The sequence below is a fragment of the Nerophis lumbriciformis genome, linkage group LG05 (genome assembly GCF_033978685.3).
Source record: "Nerophis lumbriciformis linkage group LG05, RoL_Nlum_v2.1, whole genome shotgun sequence".
Classification (NCBI taxonomy): Eukaryota; Metazoa; Chordata; class Actinopteri; order Syngnathiformes; family Syngnathidae; genus Nerophis; species Nerophis lumbriciformis.
Genome location: NC_084552.2, coordinates 38,895,457 through 38,908,590, shown reverse-complemented (window position 1 = coordinate 38,908,590; position 13,134 = coordinate 38,895,457). Strand labels below are relative to the sequence as shown.

At 38.8% G+C, this 13,134-nt stretch overlaps 1 protein-coding gene across 1 annotated transcript; it reads left to right on the top strand.

Moving 5' to 3' along the window:
• Nucleotides 1–11,153: 11,153 nt before the first annotated feature.
• Nucleotides 11,154–13,134, top strand: ufsp1 (UFM1-specific peptidase 1). Its single transcript, XM_061960388.2, has one exon. The coding sequence runs from the start codon at nucleotides 11,303–11,305 to the stop codon at nucleotides 12,026–12,028; it is 726 nt and encodes a 241-aa protein (XP_061816372.2). The 5' UTR covers nucleotides 11,154–11,302; the 3' UTR covers nucleotides 12,029–13,134.

Here is a 13,134-nt window from a genome sequence, read left to right as displayed (position 1 = left end):
CTGACTTAAACGTGAGGACAATGCTGAAGAAACAAGTCCATGTCAGAAAACCAACAAATTTAGCTGAACTGCACCATTTTTTTCAAGAGGAGTGGTCAAAAATTAAACCAGAAGCTTGCCAGAAGCTTGTGGATGGCTACCAAAAGCGCCTTATTGCAGTGAAACTTGCCAAGGGACAAGTAACCAAATATTAAGATTGCTGTATGTATACTTTTGACCCAGCAGATTTGGTCACATTTTCAGTAGACCCATAATAAATTCATAAAAGAACCAAACTTCATGAATGTTTTTTGTGACCAACTATGTGCTCCAATCACGCTATCACAAAAAAATAAGAGTTATAGAAATGACTGGAAACTCAATACAGCCATGACATTATGTTTTTTACAAGTGCATGTAAACTTTTGATTTGCGACTGTATATCCGGGTGAATACGGTAATTTAAAAGCATGTTTAGGGGTCGAGAATTGCTGTACTCTATTTCAGTAGATGGTGCAACCGAAATGCAGGGTGTCGTCTTATATTTGAGATCTAGAGATTTATTCATGCAAACCAACAGGTGGCACCAAATATCAAATGAAAAAGTTCAAGTTATATTATTATTGTACATTTGGGTGAATACGGTAATTTATCAGCATGCTTTGGTGAAGAGAATGTTGTTGTTGTACTCCATCTCAGTGAAAGGTGCAACCGACATGCAGGGTATTGTCTTATATTCGGGATCCAGAGATTTTTACATGCAAACAAACAGGTTGTGCCGAATGACTTCTCCCCTTAAACAAAACACAGCTTTTCTTCCTGTCATTCGCACGCAGGCACGCACGCACGCACACAATAGTGATTATTATTTTTGTATAACGATGATCAATGAAGCAGTCATCAAACTGTCCAGCATTAAAGAATAATATTATTTTTATTGCAATCTCAATCTTATTTATTGTTACTAAAAAAGATACATTTTGTATATTTTTTTATACAAAATAGTTGTTACTTATGAAAAAGAGTTGAGGGTCGTCTTATACCCGTTTTGTATCCATGTCAATGTGGTGATTTAGCTGCATATTTTGGTGGGGTGACTTTTCATTGTCGCACTGTTTAATTAGACGGTGCAACCGTAATGCAGATGGTCGTCTTATATTTGGGGTCTCAAAATCAATAGACGCAAACCAACAGGTGGCGCCAAATGTCTTCTCCCCACATGGGACCGATTTTTCTTTCTGTCACTCATATACACACACACACACACACGCACGCACGCACGCACGCACGCACGCACGCACGCACACACACACACATACACGCACACACACCTTTGACCTGGGACAATGCTGCCTTGGACATAGAGTCATTGGGGAAAAGAAGAGTCTCAAAGGTTCTTGGCTAGCCAGCAAAAACAACAGAGGATGTGGTGGTCAATGAAGTTGCTGGCAGAGTCATAAAACAACTGGTCGGCAGCTTAAATAATGATTTCATTGCAATCGACATTGATATTGTGAAAATCTATTTTGAAAATTTGCAATTTTTTTGTCTGGATTTACTCTCATATATTTTGTTGGGCTGTCAAAATGAATGCATCCATCATTATTATTAATCTTATTAAAACAAATGATCACCATTAACCCACCTGCAGGGTAGAATGACTCAAAATTGACAATGGCAGTGCATTTTAGGGAGCTTGTTCAAATATTTGTACTACTGTGCATATGCGAGTGGGATTGAACTGGCTGCAGAACCAAACATTTCAATATGAAAGACGCTAAACAGCATGTGGGTCCTCTCTATGGCAAATCTGAGTACAAAAAAACTCTGATGGGCGAGTAGACCAACATACATTATTATGCACCTTTTCATCTTAAAATAGCACATTAATAACACAAATGGAGTAACAGGTCCACATTATTGTGGATAAATGTTTGTTTGAAAAAATTTAAAATAGACCGCTTTTTTGTAACCATGAAAATTATGTTAAACTAATTTAATTAACACGTTAAGTGCATATATATTACCTTCATTTTTGTCTATTTTCTCATGCAAAATGAAATAGGATTAATATAGAATACAAATTATTGATATTTAATCATGATTAATTGAAATCCATCCAGAGCAAGCCTGTGATTAAACTAAAAACATTTTACATTTAAAATGCAATCGTAATATTTTGTTATTCTTTACTGTACATGTTTTGGTGTTAAATCAATTTTGTTTTATACATGCTGCAACCTACATGCAAAGGGTCTTGTTTAATTTATTATTTCAAGCAAACAAACTTTGAGGTAATTTAAAAAAAATTTTTTTTACATGAAGCGGGACTTCTCTTAAATTTCCTGCACAAGTAAACGTATATAATCCACCTTGAAAGCTGGACTGCGGCGTTTGAGTGGGGAACAATGTTGACAGATTGTCACAGTGTTTGCTCTCGCAGTGGGCTGTTTGCTTATCATGAGCCAACATAAGAGCATGGAGACAAGGTACGTGCTGCGAGCCATGCTTCCTGATCAACGTTGGAAGATTGAGGTGGGAGGTGAGAGGGGTGTTGGTGTAATGGGAAGGGGCGGCCGTCATTGTGACTCCTTGCTCTGACTCTATTTACTGAGTGAGGGCGCCTGTAAAGGTTAACCCCTGATAACTTTATGTAGCCAGACTCTACTGTTGTCATTTATTGTCTATTGTGAGCGAACTGTGGTGCTGAATTTCCCCCAGGGATCAATAAAGTACTTTCTATTCTATTCTATCTATTTGATAGGGTAGGCTATACTTTTCACATGGCATATACTACAGCCCCTGACAAAGCATTATGGAATCACCAGTCTTGGGGGATGTTGTTTAATTTTGTAGAAAAACAGACATGACACCGAACTATAGTCATTTCTAATGGCAACTTTTTGCCAGAATATAAATTGTGGCAGTCTGTCACAGTTTAATGTTTAGATCAAGCATAGTGAAAATATGGCGTCACTCAATTCAGAGAAAAAAATATTGAATCAACAAACACTACAACACACTACTAGTACTTTGTTGCACCACCACTGGCTTTTATAACTGCTTCCGGTCTCTAAGGAATGGACCTAAAGAGTGACAAACAGTACTCTTCATCAATCATGTTCCAGCTTTCTCTGATTGCTATTGTCAGATCAGCTTTGCAGGTTGGAATCTTGTCATGGACCATTTTCTTCAATTTCCACCACAGATTTTCAATTGGATTGAGATCCAGACTATTTGCAGGCCATGAATCAATTGGATTGTGTGGGGCCTAGATGGACGACTGGTGCCCATGGACTCCATTTGGCACAGCGCCATGACCACCCCACCATCCCGTGCTCAATGGCGGCTTATCCATGTGGACTTCAACAACACCAAACTCAGGTGCCGACAGCTGCCTCTCCCTCCCTGTCACAGCCTGAATATGGTAACCCCATTCATCATTTTGCCAAGCAATTCACGTCGTGGGCTATGGCTCAATGGATGACGTCACGCCACCGACGCACACAAGGACACGAGCGTGGACGCGCTAGCGAGTTTTGATAACGCCATGCCTCTTATTGACTTTCTCTCTCTGACAGCAGCAGACACAGAAGCTGCAAACATGGACACCTTTATTTCAAAGTCTATAAGTCAGCCACCACCAACAGACATTAAATTATCAACAGTTGACCATCAAGCCATATTTTCCAGGACTAACCCTTGATTTCCACAGGACGCGTCGTGGCTGTGGTGCGTAATCACAATAGCGGAGGACTCTTTCCATTTGTACTCAAATCAGGTGTCCATGTGTGTTGCCGTTCTGGATCCATGCCCTAAATATACGCAGAGCCTCTATTTTTGCCGTTCGCTTTGATACGACGGATCAATACAATTCAAATCTGACTGCAGCCGTGATGCTTCCTGTGGAAGTCAGGGGTAAGACTGCCAGTCAGCCTCAACCAAATTACCTTCCTAAATCTTTGCCCACACTGACTTTTTAGTCACCCAGGACTCAAGCTCTGTCCCCTGAGATACAAGCTTCATCCACAGTGACTTTTCAGTTTCCCGTACTCAAGCTCCGCCCCTTGACATACAAACTCCACCCACAGTGACTCTTTAGCTCCGGGACGAGCTAGCTCAGCTTCTCAGTTCTCCCCTCGCTCCACGTAAAACTAAGGTTTTGGAACCACCTGTTTCTGTTCCACGCCCACTCAAGCCTTTTTTGGTACGGTTCAGGATTCACATGTACATGTGATGAAACCGCCTGTTCTTCCAGTGGTTCTGACGACATCGCCAGCTCTACCAGTCTGTCCGCCGACACACCTCCAGCGCCGCTTCCTGTAGGTCAGATGCCACCAGCTCCGTCTCCACCTCTGCAGTCAGCGCTGTCTCCAGCTTCGCAGCCTTCTCTGTCTCGAGCTCCACAGTCTGCTCCACCTCCAGCTCTGCAGCCTGCTAGACCTCCAACTTCCCTGCCAAAGAAGCGCCCATCTGGCACCTGCATTCCTCCTCCTCGTCGGCTGTAAAGATGGCCGTTTCATGGACACCCTCCGCGCCATCAAGAACGACGCCAGGGACTTTGGCGCTGACTTCAGCAGGGGATGAGGTCTTGTTTTGGCTCTTATCCACCTTCGCATCTGCCACGAGTTTGGCCAGTTCATTGATGCCCGCCTCGCCAGCTGCAGTGGCGATCCACAAGCCTCCACCACTTGACTTGTCCCCATTTGGCTTTAGGTATGCATGACCTAGCGACCCATCACCAACTCCTCCTTTTATGCTCCTGTAACTTTGGGCTTATTTCTTTGTGAGGTTCTGGGACGTCTGATATCCGTCTCTTAAGGGGGGGTATTGTTACGACCTATTACTTCAAGTCGTTATTTGTTTAGCTTTTTGGGTATTTTCGTGATTTCGTTTCACTTCCTGGCTTGCGCTCTTATTTTGTTTCCACGTCTTGTTCTGTTGGTGTTGTTCCTGCAGTAGCTACACCCCTGCTGCTTAGGGCTGTCCTCATCACATGCGGGTGATTGGTAATTATATTTTTCACCTGCTTATAATGAGCACATGAGGATTATTTAGGCCAGCCTCACCGTTTGGTTGGTTGTGTGATCTTTGTTTATGGACTGTTTCAGTTTTTGGAGATTGTTTGGAGTTTTGAATACAGTATATGACATTGAGATTGTTGCTTTGTACTTTTTTGTGTTTAGCTTTCCCAAAAGCACACTTTTTTGTGCACTGTTTTCCTTGTGCTTTTTGGTGCATTTCCCTGCTGCACTTTATTTGTGTTTTTGTATATTTTGGACATTAAATACAATGGTACCTGCGCGCTGCCTGCTGTCTCCTGCATTTTGAGGTCACAACCTCTGCTATGAAGAGCGTTCCTAACATAATAAACAGATTCAATCTGATGCAGGTGTTAGCTTTGGAAATTAATATTTACAGGTTGATTCCATTTTTTTCCCCCCAGTGTTGAATGATTTCCTAATTCTATTTGCTCTTCTTGACCTAAAAAAATAAACTGTTATTGACTACCACAACTTATTTCTTGAATTATTTTAGTGTTTCTTCAAGCCAGAAAGTTGTCATTTGAAATGACCGTAGTTGTTTGTCAAAACTGTCAACTGTTTTTTTCTACAAAATTTAACAACTCAATAAACATCATCTAAGTCTGGTGAAGCTTAATCTGTTTATCACTCAGCATCTAAAACACTTCATATTCAGGCTCAAAAGTATAAAGTTCTGCATCATCATTTGTCCCAAAATAGTCGTTGTTTTCTCTCATGAAGTCTGTAATGATTAGTAGTAGTTGTTGAAGGAAAGAAGCAACATTGTGATGCGTCTGTAAAATCATTTAGCCACCTTATGCTTAAAATGAGCAAAATGTGTAAATATTACATGTTACCATGAATGTGCTTGTTACTACAGTACATATATACTTACAAAATGTATACAAAAAAACTGATGGAGGTGTTTGGATGTTGCTTTGAGCGCTGTGTAGGCGAAATAGAGCGGCATTTGAGCTGACATGCTAGCATTTTTTTACGAGTTAGCATGCATAAAAAAGAAAAACATATGTGTTCTTGTCTTACATAATTATGAGAGATAGGCAAAATTCTATAAAAAAAAAGGTGCAGTTCCCTTTTAAAGGGGTTCCTTGAGGAACGCCTCAGTTATGTAAATCACAAGTTTGGCCCCAGTTTTGTATATTTGCAGCAAGGTTAAAATGTCAATGTAAAGACCCGCCAACGTGTTTACAGTGGTCCAATTTGTACAACACTTGAGTGTTTTTAGGAATTTTCTGCAAAAATATTTGTCTCCTAAGTTTTTAACTGAACATAGTACGTTGTCATTCCCGGGCCGGATTTGGCCCACGGGCTGCCAGTTGGATGGGACTGACTTACAGCCATGTTTTTTTTGCAATACCTAAAAGAGCCTTTGCAAACAGCAATTGTTGTGTTTACGTCTCCATTACGCCTCCACATTTGTGGGCTGGTGGCCAGCTAGGGCTATTCCTCTGGCGCGACACGAGACAGGAAGTTGACAGAAAAGAATGATGGGAGGTGCGGGAGGCGACTGTAAGGTCCCCAGAGCCGAGGTAGGAGCCACCAACTGGCGGGAGTTATTGTTTGGGCTTGTATGCATCAATGGTGACAATATGTCCTGCCACAGTAATCCTGTGTGTGTGTTTGCGTGTGCTTGTGTGTGTGTGTGTTTTGGCGGAACATTCCAGGACAGTACCCTTACTTTGTCCTACTTGTTCAATGTTGTGTTTTTATTAACTTATTAATGTATTATTTACATTATTTATATTGTATTTTTTACATTTATGTTATCAATTCATAATATTTTAGATGGCGCTTTTATTTTAGTTGTTCTCCAGTATGGGGTTAGGGTTAGCACTGTCCATTTTTGGGAAAATGAAAGGATTTTAAGTGGGCCTTATAGTCCGAAAATCAAGGTCCATGTGATTTTTTTTTTTTATACATTTCCAAAGTAAAAAACAAAAAACATTTCACATTGTCATTATGGGGCACTGTGTGTAGAATTTTGAGGACACAAAGGAATGTATTCCATTTTAGTATAAGGCTGTAAGATAACAAAATGTGGAAAAAGTGAAGTGTTGTTAATACTTTCCGGATGGACTCTGTGTTGAAATTGAGGAACGACATAAGAGAAAACCTTTTTGGCAAAATCTCTGTGGTGGCCATTGACCATGCTATAAATCCAACATATCACTGTAGTATGCACTCCTTGTGTTCACATGCTGAAAGAGGCCTCTATTTCATTTATAACCAGAGACTAACATGGTATTGATTGACATGCATCTTTTCTCTGTACCAATTCAAAGCTGTATACCTCAACATATTATTAAAACGTTTTTTTTCCGAACAAATCTTCTGTCTTATGTGAAGCTTTATACAAGATTATGATTACGCTGAAGATGGATCAAGTGATTTCATTCTCAGCATTAATTAGATCATTTGAAGGACATTTAGCGGCATGGTTGAGTGATAGAGGCCATTTCGTGCACCCAGCCCCCAAATTTACATTTCAAACATGTATTTTGACCTAGAGCAGTAGTTTTCAAACTTTTTTCACCTAAAAGAAACATGGCTCTCCAAGTACCACTAAAATGACCAACAATACACTAATGTAGTATGCCTAAGTAGTCATTAAAACAAAGCAGAGGTTTTAATTAACAAGTATATTTAATATTTTTATTCACTGTAACATTACACACAGTTTGAACTGTAACACTGTGTTTGAATATAGGAAAATGAAACACTATATATAAATAATGAATCCTATCTTTGGCCTACCACTAGATGGAGCCCACGTACCACTGGTGGTACATGTACCACAGTTTGAGAATCATCAATCTAGATAATATGAATCGGACATGCGTTGGTGGAAATTTTGCATACATTTTGTTCCACTGACACTTTTATGATCTGTTTTTTGAGTCTGTCTGCGAGGTGTTCGTTTCTGGCGTTATTCCCAGATTGCAAATGAAACCACACCCCACTCTCTCTTCATGATTTATCTTTTGATAATGTTCACTTTCAATATTTGTCTTTAAATCGGCCCTGCTATTTCTTTCCAGACAAGGTCGAAAATAAACTTCACAACTATTGTATATAGATTCACTTGGCCATAACATTAGGGTCCACCTAAAAAAAACCTGCTTTTTGCAGTGCATATGTCAATGCATGTTACATGTCAGTATTATTATGCACATGCTAAAATGATATGAAAATAAAAGGAGCAAACAGAGACATCCCAAAGGGTGCGCAAGCTCACCCCAGAATGCATGAACCTGATGCTGTGGCATTGTTTAACACGAGTATCCAACATTGTAAAACATTCATAAGTCAGAAAAGACTACATTCATCATAAGTCCCCTTAAATAATGGTTTTCATGGTTTCATTTGCAGGAGGACTTTCAGAAGTTAAGTGGTCTTATTAACAAAGTGCCAGGAGGGACTCCCAGATACAGTGCAATGCATAAAAACTAGGGGAGTTGTACGAAAATCGATTTTATTTTTTTTAATTTTTTTTATTAATCAATCCAACAAAATAATACAAAGCAATACCATAACAATGCAATCCAATTCCAAAACCAAACCCGACCCAGCAACACAGCAATAAACAGAGCAATTGAGAGGAGACACAAACACGACACAGAACAATCCAAAAGTAGTGAAACAAAAATGAATATTATCAACAACAGTATCAATATTAGTTACAATTTCAGCATAGCAGTGATTAAAAATCCCTCATTGACATTATCATTAGACATTTATATATATAAAAAAAAGAACAATAGTGTCACAGTGGCTTACACTTGCATCACATCTCATAAGCTTGACAACACACTATGTCCAATATTTTCACAAATATAAAATAAGTCATATTTTTAGTTCATTTAATAGTTAAAACAAATTTACATTGTTGCAATCAGTTGATAAAACATCGTCCTTTACAATTATAAAAGCTTTTTACAAAAATCTACTACTCTGCTTGCATGTCAGCAGACTGGGGTAGATCCTGCTGAAATCCTATGTATTGAATGAATAGAGAATTGTTTTGAATCGGAAAAATATCGTTTTTGAATCGAGTATCGCGTTGAATCGAAAAAATCGATTTATAATCGAATCGTGACCCCAAGAATCGATATTGAATCGAATCGTGTACCACCCAAAGATTCCCAGCCCTAATAAAAACGCATGATTAGCTTATTTATCAGTTTATGGCGCTTGGAGCTCAATAGATGAGTGTATTTTACATGTCTGCATGAGGCCTCTGGAGGAGATGCTGCTGGGTCACAGACATGTTGTAGGTCCGGTGGGTGGCAGGGTGCAACGCTTTTCTGCTTGCTTTTCTGCTGTCGAGAATGAACACAAAATGGTAATAACGGCTAGGTAATGTCCCCGTAAAGATTGAGGTAAAAAGTAAACCTGATTCTGGATGAGCTGTGATGGTTTCACTTGACTCTGCTGTTCTCCTCAAGGGAGTAAAGAGAGCATGTCATAGCTTGTGGGTCCCTCTATGGGTCGCCAGATGAAAAGCACAGGACTACCATCGGGGAACTGAAAGCTGGTGGCCCAAACTAAATGTGGACGCTTGGAAGATTGGCTGGATTTTCTTTGTTTTGGTGTTGCTTGCATAGATAAACAAATAAACTGCATTCATAGTAAATCAATTATTTCTTTTGGACCAATTGAGTGAAATTGGATCATTTAATTGCAGGAAGATTCACATTAATGTCGGAGGTATGTTAGGTTGTTTAAACCTGCCACAATGCAATGGGAGACGTGAAGCTGATGGTGGAGGTCATACTTAGCCATCCATTCATCCATTCATTTTCTACCGCTTGTCCTTTTCGGGGTCGCGGGGGATCGCTGGAGCCTATCTCAGCTGCATTAGCCATGTTGGGTTTAATAGCCCTCCGTGTTCACAGTCACACATAAATATGACTGTGTTTTATCTGATCTCAGAGACACATTATAGTCTCTTTATCTTCCTCAAGGATTGGGAAGTGGAACTGGAAAAGAACTCGGAGAGCGCAGACCTATAAGTGTGGTAGTCAGTAATATATATATATATATATATATATATATATATATATATATATATATATATATATGTATATATATATATATACAGTATATATATATATATATGTATATATATATATATATATATATATATATATATATATATATATATATATATATATATATATATATATATATATATGTGTATATGTTATATACTGTATGTTATATATATGTATATGTTGTGTATATAAACATATATATAACATATATGACTTATATATATGTGTGTGTGTGTGTGTGTGTATATATATATATATATATATATATATATATATATATTCATATATACATATATATAAATATTTGTGTATATATTTAGTATGTATAAAATCACATCACATAAATATCACACATATCACATACGTATGTGTATATATGTACAGTATACAAATATACCTATATCTACACACGCACGCAAGCACACACACACACACACACACACACACACTTTAATCAGATACGTCTCAAATATTGGAATATCTTGGGAAAGTTAATTATTTCAGTAGTTGTAGTCAAAAAAAATGAAACTTATATTCCATAAATCCCTCGCACAAAGAGCTAAATATTTTAATAATGCATTTTTGACTTCTTACAAGTTATTAAAAATGTTTTTAAAGTTAAATATTGTAAACCACTGTTGCGCTGTCATCAGAATAAATGAACTGCAGAAAACGTGTTGAGGTTTATTCTCATCTGAACTGAACTCTTGAAATCAAAGACATTTTGCACCATATTCTTGTATGTAGCAATATTGAAATGATTATGACATGACAATATGTTTGGTTGATTGTGTGTCGAACAAAGACAACAAAAACAATAGCTGACTTACCATAAAAAATGATAATATGCGCACAAATTGAAAATACTGTAAAAACATTATAACAACAATTATATTCTACATTATACCGAACTGCATCCAGACGACAAAGAAAAAAAACAAGGATAGCCAAATTAAAAAGGGTATCATTTCAATTCAATCAAATTTGGATTTGTGAAAAAAAAAATGCTGCATACTACTAAACATTTACCATTTAATTTATAACCACTATTTATCTTCTCAAATGTGAAAGAGGAAGTCTGTCGGAACACACTTAATGGCAGAACTAATGGGTCCGAGTAAACATACGGAAGAATTAGACAGTGGCACCAAAAAAGGAAGTGCTGCGCTCCACTCAGCTAAAAGCTAGACGTTTACTTAATAGAGACGACTTTTACAATAGACTATGGCGGAACCTGAAATGGTGATTGATTGGGGAGCTTGTGCCGCGCGGGAAGTGGAGGATTTGGCGAAGATGAGACCTCTTTTGACGAACGTCCACGTCGGTCTTCCTCCCCCTGTGGCGGACCCCGCCTGGATGTCTCTCGTTAAAGGAGACTACCAGTACTTCCACTATGGCTGCGATGGACAAGATGACCGAGGATGGGGGTGTGGATACCGCACCGTCCAGACTATGGCCTCCTGGTTGGGCCACAACATGAAGGTCCAAACAAGACCTCCACCCAGCCTGCAGGAGATCCAGCAAGCATTGGTCTCCGTCATGGACAAGCCAGGCTCCTTTCTGGGCTCCAAAGAGTGGATTGGGACATTTGAAGCATCCCTGGTCCTGGATTATATTTACGATGTTCCCTGTAAATTGGTGCATGTCAGAGGTGGCGGGGGGGAGTTGGAGAATGTCGCCGTGGAAGAGGTCCATCAGCACTTGGCCAAGCGCGGATGTCCTGTCATGATGGGGGGGGACAGGGACAACTCGTCCAAGGGCATCCTGGGTGTGTGCACTGGGGCCAGTGGAAGTTACCTGCTGGTTGTTGACCCCCACTATTACGGGGGTCCGCTGGGAAGGGCGGAGACACAACGGCGAGGCTGGGTGGCGTGGAAAAGTGTGTCATCTCTAAACCAGTCTTCCTTTTATAATCTCTGTTTACCTCAGACTGCCACAATAGTCCCTTAAACACGAGTCGGCCCAACACCAGCGTCAGGGCTTAATCTGATCATTTTTTATTGTAGGGCTCCACGATTATGCACAAACGTGAATCGCGATTTTCTAGCTCGGATTTAGGATTGCGTTTATCTAGAACAGGGGTGTCAAACGTAAAACTTGTCAGGCCCGCGGGATAAGTTTGCTAAGTATACAAATGAGCCGAAATTTTTGAATGAAAGAAACTACGGTCCTAAATGTGTCCACTAGATGTCGCAATAGCAATTATTTGTATATTTGAAGATGATGCTACATATGTAAAAAAAAAACACAAAAAAAAACACGTGATCACATCACATCAGTCGAGGAAAATGAGCAAACTACATAAATAACATCCTGTAATTTGATTTTTATATTACTTTTTTATCTTGATAGATTGAAAATGAACACCAATGAGTTGACTGATGAACATCACATAATTTATTCAGAAAGGATAAATAACAACAAGTAAAGGTAGAATATTATTAACCCCAACATGTAAGTGTAAAATACAACAACATTTTGATTTGTACATTTTCAGAATGTGCTTGTCTTTATTTTTAAGTTATCGTGCCGTGATTTTACCATTCCGGCCAACTTCGGAGTAGATTTTTCTCCATGTGGTCCCTGATCTAAAATGAGTTTGACACCCCTTCTCTAGAAGATGTTATTTACTGGCAGATACTGTCCATGTGGTTTCGTTTTAAAAACTCACTCGTTTTTTTATTTGTTGATTATGCAGTCATGGCTGCCCTCAGAGGGCCACTTGTAACAGCGAATAATATATCATTTTGCCTAAGCATTTGATTATTATGCATATATATTTTACGTACATAGTAAAAAAAATACAGTAAAAACTGGCAACTCAGTTACTATTACTGTAAAATATACAGTGATTTTACAACACACTACATTAAATGGAAAAACAGCACCACTATTTTTTTATGGGGGAAAAAAACTGGAAGCTTATAGGAGAATTACAATTTTACTTAAAATTCACAGTGTTTTTTTTAACAATACTGTAAATGGAAAAACAGTACCACTGTTTTTTTTTTCTTTCTTTCTGGCAACTAAGCTGTCAGTTTTTACCGTGTTTTTCC

Bases quoted from the DNA above. Each gene is read 5' to 3' on its own strand.
- ufsp1 (XM_061960388.2), top strand. From the start codon at position 11,303: ATGGCGGAACCTGAAATGGTGATTGATTGGGGAGCTTGTGCCGCGCGG.